This window comes from Rhinolophus sinicus, chromosome 1 (assembly GCF_057876585.1).
Source record: "Rhinolophus sinicus isolate RSI-liver-muscle chromosome 1, RSI-T2T, whole genome shotgun sequence".
In the NCBI taxonomy this organism is placed as follows: Eukaryota; Metazoa; Chordata; class Mammalia; order Chiroptera; family Rhinolophidae; genus Rhinolophus; species Rhinolophus sinicus.
This window is the reverse complement of record NC_142501.1, coordinates 155,269,886-155,285,626: the sequence shown is the minus strand read 5'-3', so window position 1 is coordinate 155,285,626 and position 15,741 is coordinate 155,269,886. Positions and strand designations below refer to the sequence as shown.

The 15,741-nt window shown below is 33.0% G+C and overlaps 1 protein-coding gene across 4 annotated transcripts in view; it reads left to right on the top strand.

The window, feature by feature from the left end:
• Positions 1-15,203, top strand: part of LOC109436821 (sulfotransferase 1 family member D1) — a 39,149-nt gene extending 23,946 nt beyond the window's left edge. For all 4 annotated transcript variants that reach the window (XM_019715656.2, XM_088791224.1, XM_074324487.1 and 1 more), the window contains exons 4-8: positions 283-380; positions 6,898-7,024; positions 8,905-8,999; positions 12,531-12,711; positions 14,839-15,203. In XM_019715656.2, the coding sequence (XP_019571215.2) occupies positions 283-380; positions 6,898-7,024; positions 8,905-8,999; positions 12,531-12,711; positions 14,839-14,951 (614 nt within the window). In that variant the 3' untranslated portion in view covers positions 14,952-15,203. The remainder of the gene's footprint in view (positions 1-282; positions 381-6,897; positions 7,025-8,904; positions 9,000-12,530; positions 12,712-14,838) is intronic.
• Positions 15,204-15,741: the final 538 nt, after the last annotated feature.

Genomic DNA, 15,741 nt, shown 5'->3' with positions numbered 1-15,741 from the left:
CACACTTGACCTACTGCTAGTTTTGCCTCATCAAGGCATTATATCTGGGGATTTTATAGACACTTATAAAGATAACAAACCCTACTATTCATAGGCAATAAAACAGCCTAACAAACCAGAATTTATCCCTTTTTTAATCTCATTGTAGATTTTAGAAGTATATGAGACCATATAGCCATTTCAAGCCATATAGAGGGGTTAATGTTTTAAAAGTCTTAGATTATAATGTAATTGACCTTTGTGATTCTACATTTATAATGTAATTAACTTTTGTGCTTGTAGGTGTTGAGGATTTGAAAGGCATGCAGTCTCCTCGATTAGTGAAAACACACTTACCTGTTCAACTTCTCCCATCTTCATTTTGGAAGAATAACTGCAAGGTAGCAAATTTTAAAGAAAAAAATCCTTATTTGTGTTGTAATTTCTTTTACTAATTATGCAAAAATTAAGGTGAGGGATTGCAACCCCTGAATAAATCATTGCAAAAGTAATAATGTGGTCCCTATATCCTAAGGATCAAAATAGTTCCAATGCACGCCAGTGCTATAGATAAGTGATTACACTCAGTGCCCTGGCCCTGAGATTCTCTCAGGTTTTTCTGTTCTCTAATATGCCTGTCTTTCTGTCTAAATTGCTTTACTCACTGTCTACCTATAAACAATAGATATTTAAATAAACCCAGAGCTGCTTCTTCATGAATTCAGTGTAATTGCAATTTATAAATATATAATTACATAATTTATGGATTATAAACTATATATAATTGTATAGCTAATGGAGTAGTTTTAGGCTTCTTATTTTTGTAATCATTCTAACTTAAGCATAACATTTAGGGAGAAAAGTGCATAAATCCTAATCTACGGCTGATGAATTTTCATAAAGTGAGCATACCCATGAAATCAGCACCCAGATCAAAAAATTAAACATTACCAGCCCCACGAAAGCTCTGTTCTTGCTCATTTCCAGGCAAGAATCCTCACATCCAAAGATAACCACTATCCTGAATGTTTTCAACATGAATTAGTTTGCCTGTTTCTGTAAGGATCAAGTATATAACCTTGAATATTTAGCTTATTTCATTTAACATAATGTTTGCGGTACAATCCTTATTATGTTTGTTATTTTTTTCTGTTTTGTTTAATGTAGCCTGCTGGATCACAAAATATGGTACTCTGAGCAAAGATAGCTCATTAGAGATGCAAATTCTCAGGCCCAATTCTGACCTACTGAATCAGAAACTATGGGGTTAGGGGTCCAGCCAACTAAGTTTTAATAAGACCTCCAGATGAATTTGATTCATGCTAACATTTGAGAACAACTGATGTAAGGCATTTCGTTATGTTAATTACTTATCCATGGTACTATTGGTGGATAGTTGGGTGGATAGTTGCTACTTGTCAGTAATTAAAATAGTGCAGCAATGAATGTTCTTATAAAGTCTTTCATTGCACAGTATGCACACATTTTTCTTGTTTAGATAGCTTGGAATGGAATTGCTGGATCTTAGGATATGCATTTGTTCACCTTTAGTAGTTATTTTCAAATCATATGCACCAATTTACACTTTGACCAGTGTATAAGACCTGAAGTTACTCCACTTCCTTATCAACACAAGATATAACTAAAAGTATTTATTTTTAGCCATACTAGTAGATGTCTGGTGTCATTTCATCGTGGTTTTACTTTGTATTTCCCTAATGACTAATTAGGCAGAGAACCTTTTCATAACTTACGTATCTTCTTTTCTGAAGTATTTGTTCAAGTCTTTTGCCTTTGCTCCTATAGGGGCTTCTTTTCTTTTATTATTAAGGTAGAAATTCTCCATATACTCTGGATACAAGTCCTCTGATTGTATAATTAAATTTTTTATATCTTAATCCACGCTGCTTTTTTTTCTTTATCAATTTCTTAACAATATCTTTTAAAGTTCTTAATTTTGAGGTTGATCAATATATCATTTTTTTCTTTATTGTTAAAGCTGTTTGTATTTGTTTTAAAAAAATGCTACCTCCCAAAGTTATGAATATATTCTGCCTTCTGCTTATTTCTATAGGCTTTATTGTTTCAATTATCACATTTATAGCTTAATATCTGCTTTATATCTATAACATAAGTAAACATTATTTTTTAAAATTTCTAATATACTAGTAATTCACATTTTCTTCCCCCCCTCACTTTCACTTTCTCCCTTTCTCTTCTCACATACGCATGCACACATACACAGTCACACATTATTTTCTGAATGTTTGTTGCTAATATATGGACATAAACCTTTTATGCTAACATGTTGCTAAATTCACTTAATAGATTTAGCAGCTGTTTTGTAGATTCCATTCATTTTTCTATATAGATGCTCATGCTGTCAGTAAATAAAAAAATAATCTTACTTCCTTTTTCCCAATCTGAAGGCCTTTTACTTATTTTTCTTGACTTATTGAACTAGATATAACCTCCAATATATTACTGAATAGGAGTGGTGAGAGCAGAAGCCCTTATCTTGCTATTGATCTTAGGTAAAGTACATTAGTATATCTCTACTAAGTAAGATGATGTTACCTATAGGCTTTTGTATGTGCCGTTTATCCAGCTGAGGAAATGCCATTCTATTCCTAATTTGTTGAATTTTTACCAGGAATGCATTTTTTATTTTGTCTATTTTTTTTTCTGTATCTATTAAGACCTATCATATTGAGTTCCATTATTTTAGTCTGTTAAGATGATTAACTACGTTGGCAGTATTTCATCTTTTCTTATGACTAATATTCTATTGTGTATATGTACCATGTTGATTGATTTTCAAATATTCAAATGAACTTGCGTACCTTGTATTTAGTTATGATATATTGTATTTTATATGTGTTGGGTTTAATTTGCTAATTTAAAGAAAATTCCATCTTTGATCATGAGATATTGGTCCATAATTTTTTTTTTCTGTTTGTTTTTTGGGTTTGTTTCTTTTGGTAACATTAGAACTCCTTTGTAATGTTACAAGTTCATCATTAATGGTATTAGGGTAATGTTGGCCTCTTGAGTTGGGAGGTATTTATTCTGTTTTAATTTTCTGGAAGTGTTTGGTTGGAATTAATATTATTTCATTCTTAAATACTTTATACAATTTATCAGTGAAGCCATCTAGGCCTGAAATTTTCTTTTTATCTGGAAAGATTTTTAAGTGCAAATTCAATGTACTTAATAGATGTAGCATTATTCAGGTTATGTATTTTTCCTTGCATGATCCTTGGTAGTTTATACATATATGTATGTCTTTCAAAAAATTGGTCCATTTCATTTAAATTGTCAAATTTTTGTAATAAGATGCTCATGGTATTTCATTAATATTTTTAAAAATATATCTGTAGAATCTATACTGATGTCACCTTTCTCATTCTTCACGTTTCTATCAGTTATTAAGAAAAGGATATTGAAATATGACTGTAATTTCTTTATTTCTCCTTGGAATTCTGTCTCAACTTCGTATAAGCAAAATCATTCAATAAGCATATAATCAGTAAACATATATGGAAGAGCTACCATGTATGTATCAGATATTGTGATTTTCATTATAAATGCAAACATAAATAAGATATTCTCAGCCATCAAAGAGCATGTTATTTTATTTAATTTCTATACATAATATTAAATTTGCTTGCCAGTCACTTTTATATGACGTGTTATGTAATGGTTAAATATTCAATGATCTCTGCTCTGTATAGCCTATGGTCATGTAGAACACTTCAAGTAGCAGGAAAAAAAAAATATATATATATAAAATAATTACATATTAGTAAGATAAGTGCTAATATATGAAGTAAAAAAGAATACTTCATGTAGTGGGAAAAATATATGTATGAAATATATATACACGCACTGACACACACACACAACCACACACACACTCACACACACACACACACACACACACACACACACACACACACATATCGTGTTTCCCTGAAAATAAGACCTAATCAGAAAATAAGTCCTAGCATGATTTTTCAGAATGACATCCCCTGAACATAAGCCCTAATGCATCTTTTGGAGCAAACCTTAATATAAGACCAAGTCTTATTTTCAGGGAAACAGAGTGTGTATAGATAGATAGATAGATAGATAGATAGATAGATAGATAGATAGATAGATATGTGTATATGTATATTATATATGTATACACATATATATATACATATATGTATGTATATACATATCTATAGATATAAATCTATATATACATATATAGATATGTATATATAGATTTATATCTATATACATATATGTATCTTAATAAAATACATATATGTCTTAATAGAATACATATAAATATACATACATATATATATATCTCATATATATATATTTGAAAAATAATTACAAACATAATTACAAACCTAAGTGCTAATACAGGATGTAAAAAAGATTCTATGGGTCAATGACATCTCAAAAATTAAATCAGCATCATAAAGAAAGAGTAGGAGTTTTTCAGATGCACGAGGATATTTTACAGAAAGAGAACTACATGTACCTAGGCTAACATTTTACAAGTGGTTCAGTGTAGTTGTAAAATGAATTTGGGAAAGTAGGCAATCACCAGTCCTAGATCTGAGGAAGATGTTAATAGTATTCCTTTTACCACAGCACCTTTAATAGAATAACCAAAACAGCTGCTTTCTTTTGAAAAATTGATTGTTTATACCTTCACCCTTGTTATTCAAAAAGTCTTTGTACATGTGTTTATGTGTGACTTCCTTTTTTTCAAAGTCTAATTAAAAACAAAAGTGATAAGAAAGTATACATAAAGTTCATAATCTTAATTCCAGAAATAAAAATCCATAGAAATCCCCAGAAACACATGGCCTTGCTATTAACAGAACTGGGAGATATCTTCTGGATTGCCTTATGTCCACACTGAGGCAAGTGGAAACAGACCTCACTAAGGAATTTAGAGGTGATGATGATAGAAAAAGAAAACAGTAGTTTCATTACCACAGTGTCTTGGTTTTGAAATAAGAAATAATTGGTAATGTTTATAAGGTTTATTTAGTATTTTCTCAAGAAATAACATCAGCAGCAGAGTCTCAACTCTGAACGCTATAAACAATCTTTTGAAAAACTCCTTTCCAGTCATTCCCTTCCTCCCCCCACTCTTCTCCCAGAAAGTGAGAACTACTACCAGTGACTTGGTAATATAAAAGTTATCATTTCCTTTTTCCATCAGTTAGAAAAGAAGAAGGAAAGATACCCAGGAGAGGGATTTCTGGGTTATATGGTAATTCTATTCTTAATTTTTTGAGGAACTTCCACACTGCCTTCCATAGCATCTGCACCAATCTGCATTCCCTTCAACAGTGTATGGGGGTTCCTTTTTCTCCACAGCCTCTCCAACATTTGTTATTATTGGTCTTGTTGATGATAGCCATTCTAACTGGGGTGAGGTGATATCTCATTGTGGTTTTTATTTGCATTTCTCTGATGATGAGTGTTGTTGAGCATCTTTTCATGTGTCTATTGGCCATCTGTATGTCCTCTTTGGAGAAATGTCCATTCAGGTCCTCTGCCCAATTTTTAATTGAATTGTTAAAGGTATATATGCTCCAATGTTCATTGCAGCTTTATTTATGGTGACTAGGACATGGAAACAACCAAACTGTCCTTTGATAGAGGATTGGATAAAGATGATGTGGTATATATACACAATGGAATACTATTCTGCCATAAGAAGAGATAAAATAGTGCCATTTGTGACAACATGCATGGATCTTGAGATTATTATGCTAATTGAAATAAGTCAGACAGAAAAGGTCAAGAACCATATGATTTCACTGATATGTGAGATATAAAACTGGAAACAACAAAAGAACAAGACAAACAAATAAAGAAACAAAAACTCATAGACACAGGCAATAGTTTAGTGGTTACTAAAGGGTAAGGGGCAAGGGCATGGTAGATGAGGGTAAACAGAATCAAATATATGGTGATGGAAGGAGACCTGACTCTAGGTGGTGAACACACAATGTGATATATCAATGATGTATTACAGAATTTTACACCTGAAACCTATGTAAATTTACTAACCATTGTCACCCCAACAAATTTTAACTTAAGAAGAAGAAGGAGAAGAAAACGGAGGAGGAGGAGGAGGAGGAGGAGGAGGAGGAGGAGGAGGAGGAGGAAGCTCTGTTTCTATTAAATAAAAGGAGGTTTCTTCTTGAATGCATTTTCCCTTAGAAATATATTTACTGCATGGGTATCTGGAGCCTCAGCATTATTAGGTGTACTTCAGGGGAGACGTAGGCTTAATGGATTTCAGTGGACTTCATTGAAAACCTAATTACTAATGAGGTATAACAATGTCATGTCTATTGGGAAATATGTTCAAAATTTCTGCCTTCAAGCAGACTTGAGGGCTTCAACATAAAATAAACTTCAATCTCATACCAATCATTATAAACGTAATGATTATTATGTAGCCATGATCATGGACAGAATGTTTAATCTTTATTGACTAAATTTACCCAAATAATAACTTATTTTTAATAAAAAGTAGGACATTTTTTCAGTTATAAAAATTGCTGTTTCTTTTTATTTGTTTTAATAAGTGATGATACATTAAATATTCTAAATTTGAGAACCATATTAATTTTTGTTATTTAATATTTACTGTAATTTTTATGACACTTGGTTTTCCATGTTTCAAGAGATGTTCTTTTCAAAGGCTAAAGAGAACATGGTGGTATTAGAGATGAGTACTCTTTGTATTGTGAATATCCTGTGTGAGGATATAGATATGAACACCCAGGTCAGGAAATCAGAAAGACAAAATAAGCATTCTGTCAAGGTAGGCAAAGGTTTATAAACTATTAAAGAATAAAAACAAAATTATGATTTTCTATCTCTCCACAGATGGTCTATGTGGCACGGAATGCTAAAGATGTGGCTGTGTCTTACTATTATTTCTACAAAATGGCAAAAATTCACCCAGAGCCTGGTACCTGGGAAGAGTTCCTGAATAAATTCATGACTGGAAAGGGTGAGACCAACCCTTATTTTAATCATGGAATTCCATAATGAAAAGGTTTTTTTGCAAGAAGATAGTTCAGATATAAATTCTGTATTCATTATAAACCTAATATGTGTCCAGAACTTTACTAACGCAGAAGACAATAGAAGGAGAATACATAGTCATTTCTTCCCTTTAAGGACGTTTGGGGAATATGTGGTACACAGATTTTAGTCTCATTGGTTCATTAGTACTTGGTGATTACTGCTAGGTGCTTTCTTCTCTTGCTGTCCATGTCATTGTATTGTTTTGATTTTATACATATTTCTTGGAATCTCTTTTCTCTACCATTCCTTCACTTTTATTCTGTAAACTAAAAATTCTTGAAGTTTATATCCTCAGGCTCTGTTTTTGTATCCGTGTATCCTCTCTTTCAGCAAAACATACTAGTACCCATGGTAGTAACTCTACTTACAATTTTCATATAAACATTCTCCTATAAAAAGTGTCTTTTCAAGGCAAATATATCTCAATGGTATCTTGCAAATTTTTACTCTTGCCATTGTTTGGACTATTCTCTGTCCATAGAATGTCTACTCATTCTTCTTATTATCAATGCCTCTTTTTACAACCAGATGCACTCTGCTTCCTCCACTGTCCTTTCTTAACCTTTTCATCCCTATTGTTTTCTCTTCCTCTTTCCCTCTCCTATGACTTCCATACTCCTTATTGTCTGCATTACTATTTGACATCTTGCTCTTGTAGTTTTAGTTTTATTTATTAGAAGTTGTACTCATTTGCTCGGGCTGCCACGACAAAGTACCGCAGATTGTGTGGCTTAAACAGAAATTTATTCTCTCACAATTTTGGAAGGTAGAAGTCCAAGATGAAGGTGTCTTCACGATAAGTTTATTTTTAGGTCTTTTTCCTTGGCTTGTAAATGGCCATATTCTCTCTGTGTCTTCACAGGGTATTCTCTCTGTGGCTGTCTGTGTTGTAATCACCTTTTATTCTAAGGAGACCAGTCATATTCGATTAGGATCTTGAGGATAAGGAAACTTTTCCCTTTCCTTCTTATTTCTTCTGGCTGGTAGAATTATTAAAATGACATAAGGCAGATTAACAAGATAAAATCAAGTTTTAATACATGGGGGATTCACATAGGCATAAAAATTCCAAAGACAGTAAGGTAAAATGAGGTACATATGTCATTCTGGACCAAGGAGGGAGAAGCAGGGAAGTATGGCAAATGTACCAAAGATGAAAAGAGTTAGTGTTTAGTAAACAAATGTTTTCTGGGCCAACTTGAAACAATGGGATACAGGGAGGTCTCTGATCAAATGGGCATTGCTAGGTTCCTCCCTGTCTACCAGTTCAGATTAAGCTGTAGTTATCTATTATAATATTTATCTTCCTGGAGTAGGTCTGCTATCTTAAATTATTTTGGGCTGTGAAGGGGAAGACCCAAGTTTCTTCCTAAACCTTCTGAGCCTTGATTGTTTTTAGCTTGAAATAATCTGCATACCAGAGTGGCACATATTGGGGAGACTCATTCTGAACACCTACACACCCATGTTAATGATCCAATTTTAAACTAATTACCTCTTTAAAGGTCTATTTCTAAATTCAATCATATTCTGAATTAGTGGGGGTGAGGACTTCAACATAAAAATTTTGAGGGGACACAATTTATCTTATAATGGAAGTATTTCCTTCTTTCTAAGTAGATTGTAAATTCAGTGAGAGTAGGGGTTATTCGATATACTTCCCTAATACTATCATCTCTCTTTTTTGAACTAATAAGTAAACAGTATGTATGTATTGATAATGATGACTTGGAATAATACTTAATAATTTTTTACTTCATGTACATAGTTTTAATTTCGCAAATATTTTATCTTCCAATGTAGTAGCATTTGGTTCTTGGTATGACCATGTGAAAGGCTGGTGGGAGAAGAGGAAAAATTATCGTATCCTTTACCTATTCTATGAAGACATGAAACAGGTAAAAAGCAGTTACAATTTCTTTATTTTTTAAGGAAACCTAAGATTCACCTTCTTCATATCACACTTTTCTTTCCTCTTGATCTATAAATATGACTAATCTACTACCCTGTTAACTGTGCCTTGAAAATGTATCTTTCATTCAATCCACTTCTTTCTACCAGTACTGCCTCCTACTGTAGTTCAGGCAACAATGTTCACTTATTTGGATTACTTCATTTTGGTTCTATTATTCATTCAGAGAGAATGATCTTGAAACCTAAATCAGAATATGTCCACTGCCTTCTACAAATCTCTCAATGGCTTTTGTCCCTACGTGAAATAGAAAATCATCAAGATAGTTTATGAAGTTCCATATTATTTAGTTCTTGTCTCTCTCTCCAGCCTCTTCTGGTGCCACCTTTCCTTTTCTCTGTAAGTGAGCCTACCTGAAACAACTTTTTCCCCCTATTTTCAGATTAACCTCTTCTCATCCTTCATGTCTTTACTTAAATGTTAAGGGTTCTTTCATGTCAATAATGTCAAATAATGTACCTTGTTATTATCTATTACAATTTCTTTTTCTGCTGTTGTTCTTTTCATAGTATGTACCACCACTTCTCATTATTTTAAGTATGTGTTTCTTTACTTATTTTTTCTTTCTTTTTTTTTTTATCTCCTCTACTATAATATAATCTCCTTGAATGTAGAGACTAAAATTATCTTGTCCATGGTTGTTTCCCCAAGTGGCAAACATGGTCGGGAAACAATGTAATTTACTTATTTCATCTATAAAACATCCAGTTTTTATTTACTGATCTTCCGTCTGATTATTAGTGTGGAAAATAACTCACTCTCAATTTGATCAAAAAATTATTCTAATTGAATTGTTTAAAATGCCCATTTAAGAAATGTGGAACATTTCTTAACCTGAATGTCTATCAGATAGCACATCTACACCTCCTCTTTTCTCTTTAAAATGGTGTCTAGGTGTGTGGGACAAATGGTAAATTATGACACCACAAAAATGAGAATGTGTTGGGATTCCTGGCAACAATGTCTAGTGACCTCTCCCCCCAACAATGTATCTGGTTTATCTGCCTGAATTTGCTCAGAATCCAGTACCTTGACTCAGCCTCATCTTGGTTCCTTATGTTTCTCCAAATTCCTTTAGATGACTATGACTACCATTGATTGATCTCTTATTTGGGAAATCTAGTTTACAGTCTCTAGGGAAACCACTATGCCCAGCTAAGGTGACTCCCTCTGGCAGATTTCTTCATCAAATTTTCTGTCTCTTCTGTACCTTGTTTAAGCCATTTTGTACCTGGCACTCTAAATTATGGTGATCTATTATGCTAGTTATGGATCTAGAAGCAACAAGTAGTAGCTGAGGTGGGTCTTGAAGAGCATAGACACTGTCTTGAATGGAAACTTCCCATATTAGGTCATAATAAGGTCTTCCAGCAAAGGAAGTTTAGTTTCTTCAAATATAAGAGGGCAATTTCCATCTGCTGGCAGAAAAGCCTCAACATTATGCAAGGGTTCCAGATCTCTGTGTAATCAGGTCCACCCCAGATAGTCCCATTACAAGTTTGAGCAGTCTACTCTTTCCCCATCACTTCCATTTAACTTTCACATGATGGACTTGGCACCACTGGGAATTCAATTTTCATTATAATATACTTGAGTAATTAAGGTATATGTCTAATTTCCAATAAATTCAATTCTGTAGCTACAAGAAGTAGATTATTTTAGAGCCACCAAAGAAACTCTCTGGTTCTGTTTCCATGAATTGAGATGGGTAGCTCAGGAAAGCTAAACTTTAGATTGCCTTTCTGTCTGATCTCACCAGGGCACTAAGATTATGGCTCTCTGCCTCAGTTTGGTTTGGACCACTAAGAAAACTTTCCTGATGTGTAGGAGAGCACAAACTATTTGGCTTGAGTGTTATCCTTTCATCTTGTCTAACATGCTGTCTTATGTACAGACAGAAGCACAGGGAAAGGAAATCATAATAAATACACGAAATGGATTTCTCCTCTTCATTATTGCCTCTTTATCCTTCCCACCTTTCCTTAGACTGGAAAATGGACAGGCTTATATTTTACTTCCTCCTGATATAGACATACTATGAAAAAAATCTATGTGGGTATGAGAGGTAGAAAGAATATCTTCTTTCCACTATAAGAGAACTCTCAGACAGGTAATCTATTCTTTTTTTATTGAGATGTAATTGACATATAACATTAGTTTCAGGTATACAACATAATTTTTGGGTTTTTTTTTAAATTAAAGTTTATTGCAGTGACAGTTGTTAGCAAAGTTACATAGATTTAGGTGTACAATTCTGTAATACATCATCTATATATCACATTGTGTGCTCACCATACTGAGTCAGTTCTCTTTCCATCACCATATATTTGATCCCCTTTACTGTCATCTACCACCCCCTACCTCCATACCCACTGACAACATAATGATTTAATATATGTGTATATTGTGAAATGATCACAATAATTCTAGCTGATGTCTATCATGACACGTAATTACAAAATATTTTTCTTATGATGCCAACTTTTAAGATCTACTCTCTTAGCAACTTCCAAATATCCAATATAATATTATTAGTTAACAATTGTTCCTGATCTTAGAGGAAACACTCTCAGCTTTTCACCATTGAGTATGTTAGCTGTGGATCTGTCATAATTGTCTTTGTTGTGTTAAGCGGTGTTCCCTCTATACCCATTTTGTTGAGAGTTTTTATCATAAATGCAAGTTGAATTTTGTCAAATTATTTTTCTGCATCTATTGAATTGATCATACGAGTCTTATCCTTCATTTTGTTCATGTGGTGTATCATTTTGATTTACTTCCTCTCTTGCTTTCCCTCTGGTACAGATAATGAACCATCCTTACATCCCTATAATAAATCCCACTTGATCATGGTGTATGATCCTTTTAAAATGCTGTTGAATTTTGTTTGCTAGTATTTTGCATTGACATTCATCAAAGATATTAGAGTATAATTTTCTTTTCTTGTATTGTCCTTGTCTGACTTTCATATCAGAGTAATGCTGGCCTTGTAAAATGAGTTTAGTAATATTCCCTCCTCTTCTACTTTTTTTGAATATTTTGAAAAGGATTTGTATTAATTCTTTCTAAAATGTTTGGTAGGTAATCTATTCTTGATGTTAGCTATGTAAAAAAAAAAACAGACCAAGGGATTTTGAAAATTATAGCTCATAATAATAGTATCTTGCTTTTTTCACCGTCTGTTATTAATTCTATTTTTGAGTATGAAATGTTGAATATTAAACCAACCTTTTTATTTGCAGATTTTGAAACAAATTTTAATCTTCCTTCTAGTAGATGGTTACTTGGTATAACCAAGAGTAGGATGTATACTTGGGAAATGGAACCGAAAATTGCATGTGAAAATATAAAATAATTTCCTTCATCAAATTGATATATGTAGAACTTTATTAAATGTATTGTCTACTTCGTGACCAAATCTACCTAAAATAATTGCTTTTCTGTATAATTTCTTTAGGACCCAAAGTGCGAAATTCAGAAGTTGTTAAAATTTCTAGATAAAGAGCTGCCAGAAGAAACAGTGAATAAGATCATCTATCATAGCTCTTTTGATGTCATGAAGCAGAATCCTAGTGCAAATTACACTACTGTACCAGAATATGATATGGATCATTCTGTGTCTCCCTTCATGAGAAAAGGTGAGAACATCATATACTAGGTTCTATACAGTTTGCTAGTCATATTATAGAGAGTGCAGGTGGGTTGATAAAAGTAATATTATAGCAAATAGAAATAAACTGAGTGTGCTGGGAGAAAACAAAATGAGAAAAATAAAAAACCCTAGGGGAAATAATCTGTGGCAAGGAATTCTATCATTTTTGTGAGCCTAACATGTAAAACAAATCTTCTAATGAGATGTGTATATTCAAGAACCTACGCATCGATAAGCATGAGTCTTGGCACCAATTTCTATCTCATAAAAATACCTTTCATTTGTCTGACTTATCTACATATTCTTAATTTTTCTTAGAAATTTTGCTGTGGTAGATAACTAGCTTACATGATGTTAGACGCACTAAATTAACAACTCCTTGAGGTTGTTGCTATGATTATGGTAAATTCATTGCATCCTCAGCATGGAACTCAATGTATAACTAACATCTTGCACAAAACAGTTCTTTAACAAGTAATTAAAAACTGTTGAATTGCAGTGTGTGTGCCTGCATGTACACATGAGAGAGGGGGAGAGAAGAAGGAGAGAGAGAGAGAGAGAGAGAGATTGATTCTGTTGTTTTGTATGTATTAGTCAGCTTTGCTATAAAACAAACAACTCCAAGAATCTCAGTGGCTTAAAACCACAAGATTTATTTTTCTTTTAATGCTCATGGATGTTGGTCACCCATGGCTGCTGCATTTTTGCTCAACTCTTTTTGACTCTGATCAGTTTTGATTGTCTTTCACGGGCTCAACCTCTTGTGTCTTCTCTTTCTGAAACTCAGGCTGAAAGAGCTGTCCATTTGTGGGATGTGCCTAACATTATGGTATAGAGGGAAAGCAAGAGAGGAAGTGAAATCTTGAAATACCTTTTAAACTTTCTGTTCAGATGTGGTATATATTTCACATATTAAAATTCAATTGGACCAATATCAAAAATGCATATCAAAAATCCAAGCCCAAAGTTAATGAGGCAAGGAGGAATCACATACAACAAACGCCAATTGGCAGAGATATAAAGTCTGCTTACAGTGGAGGAAAGAGTGACTAATACAACCTGAGACAGTTTTGGAGAAACAGGTGTTTTTTGGTAACAGCCTATAAAGGGGCTATTAAGGGTAATTTTAATTATAATGCGTTTTTGTGAATTCTAGAGATTTTTTTTGAAGAAAGTTAGGAAACATGCCATTGATAAGACTTTCTGGGACTATATGGATCACTTCCAGTTATAATTTGGCCTCTCAGGGGTCATTTGGCAACATCAGGAGACATTTTGATGATCATGATAGGGGTATGCTACTGACATCAAACATGTAGAAGCCAAGGATGCTGATAAACATTCTACAATGCACAGGACAACCTCACATTGCCCCCTGACCCCCAGCAAATAATTGTCTGGCTTCAAATGTCAACAGTGGAGATACAAATAAAATAAAAAGCTAAAGTTGAGAAATATTGGGCCAGATCGACAGAGTTATTTTGGCATGTTTTCATCCCTTTTTTCTCTAAAACTGGGCTTCCAAGTGTGTCTTCTGAATTACTCTGTAAAATATTCTATGAAAATGACATTATTTTTGTTATCACATATTCATTGCAAATGCTCTGTCCTATATTCCTCCTTTGAGGTTTTAAATATGGTTAGTATCTTGAAAATTGAACAATCCTACAATTAACACATGTGTTTACCTACATTTAACACGTTTCCAAATCTTACTTGATTATAGAACATTTTAAATAAATTTTAACTTGGTATCGGAAAACATAGTTTTAAAAGTACAGAAAAATTCTCCGTATTCTTTGTTAACAAAGCTCTTAAAACCAAAGAGTGAATATTTTGAGATGTTGGATTTTATCCCAGTGACATTTCTTGAAACTATTTAAAGGACTATTTCATTATATAAGATACTAGAAAAATGAATAGGAATTTTGGGAAAACCAAGAAGGTCTAGGAGTCTGGGAGTGGTATTAGGGGTAGGTAATAGAGTTATGGGGTAGATATGACATTCTAAAGTTAAAGGCTTAAAAATACAAGTGTGATAATTTAAAGTAAAACTAATCCTAGAAAGAAATTTCACGTTTTCACCTTTTAACCATTTTACTTTTCTTTTCAGGTATTTCAGGAGACTGGAAGAATCATTTCACTGTAGCCCAGTATGAGAGATTTGAAGAAGATTATGAAAAGAAAATGAGAGGGTCTACACTGCAGTTTCGTTCAGAGATCTAAGAAATACCTGTTCTTTGTCCAACTCCATAGCTGGTACTTAAATTAAAAGAAAGAAATCTCTTAAAACATTTAGTGAAAGAAAACTGTTTACGCGAGTTTTCTTTATTTACTGTTAGTGATTTGTAACAGAATATTCAAAGAATTTCAAAGTCTACATATGAAAAATCAATACTGTCTCTATGATTTTAACTACCATCCACAATGTTATTATTCTTAAAGACTAAGTAATAAAGTTAAGTTTAAAATCTATAACTTTACCTGCTTTATTTTTTAAATTCAAGTTCTGGGTCTTTGGACTTGCAGAAAAGATATTTAGGGGAATCTTCAATATGGATAGATTAGAACCAAAATATCCCCTTAAAAGGCTTTAATTTCTCTTTGTTATATACTTAGAATGAAAACTATGTGTGGTGGTGGATGTTAACTAGACTTCTTATGGCTACCATTTCACAATATATACATACATCTAATCATTATGTTGTACACCTGAAATTAATATGTTATATGTCAATTATACCTCAGTTAGAAAAACAACAATTGAGAGTGCCATTGTCAACTCCTCTGTCTTCCTAGAATTCCTGTTTCCTCAGAATATTTGACTGTCATACATGACTCGTGGTCATCTGACATAAGGAGAAAGTAAGGATGCCAATGTAAATCTATACATTTTATTAGAGTAAAACTCAATTTCTTTTTTTTATTTTGTCCTTATATATAACTATACATACATACATACATACATACACACACCAGGGGGCACCAAAAACATGTATACAAGTGGACACTTTGG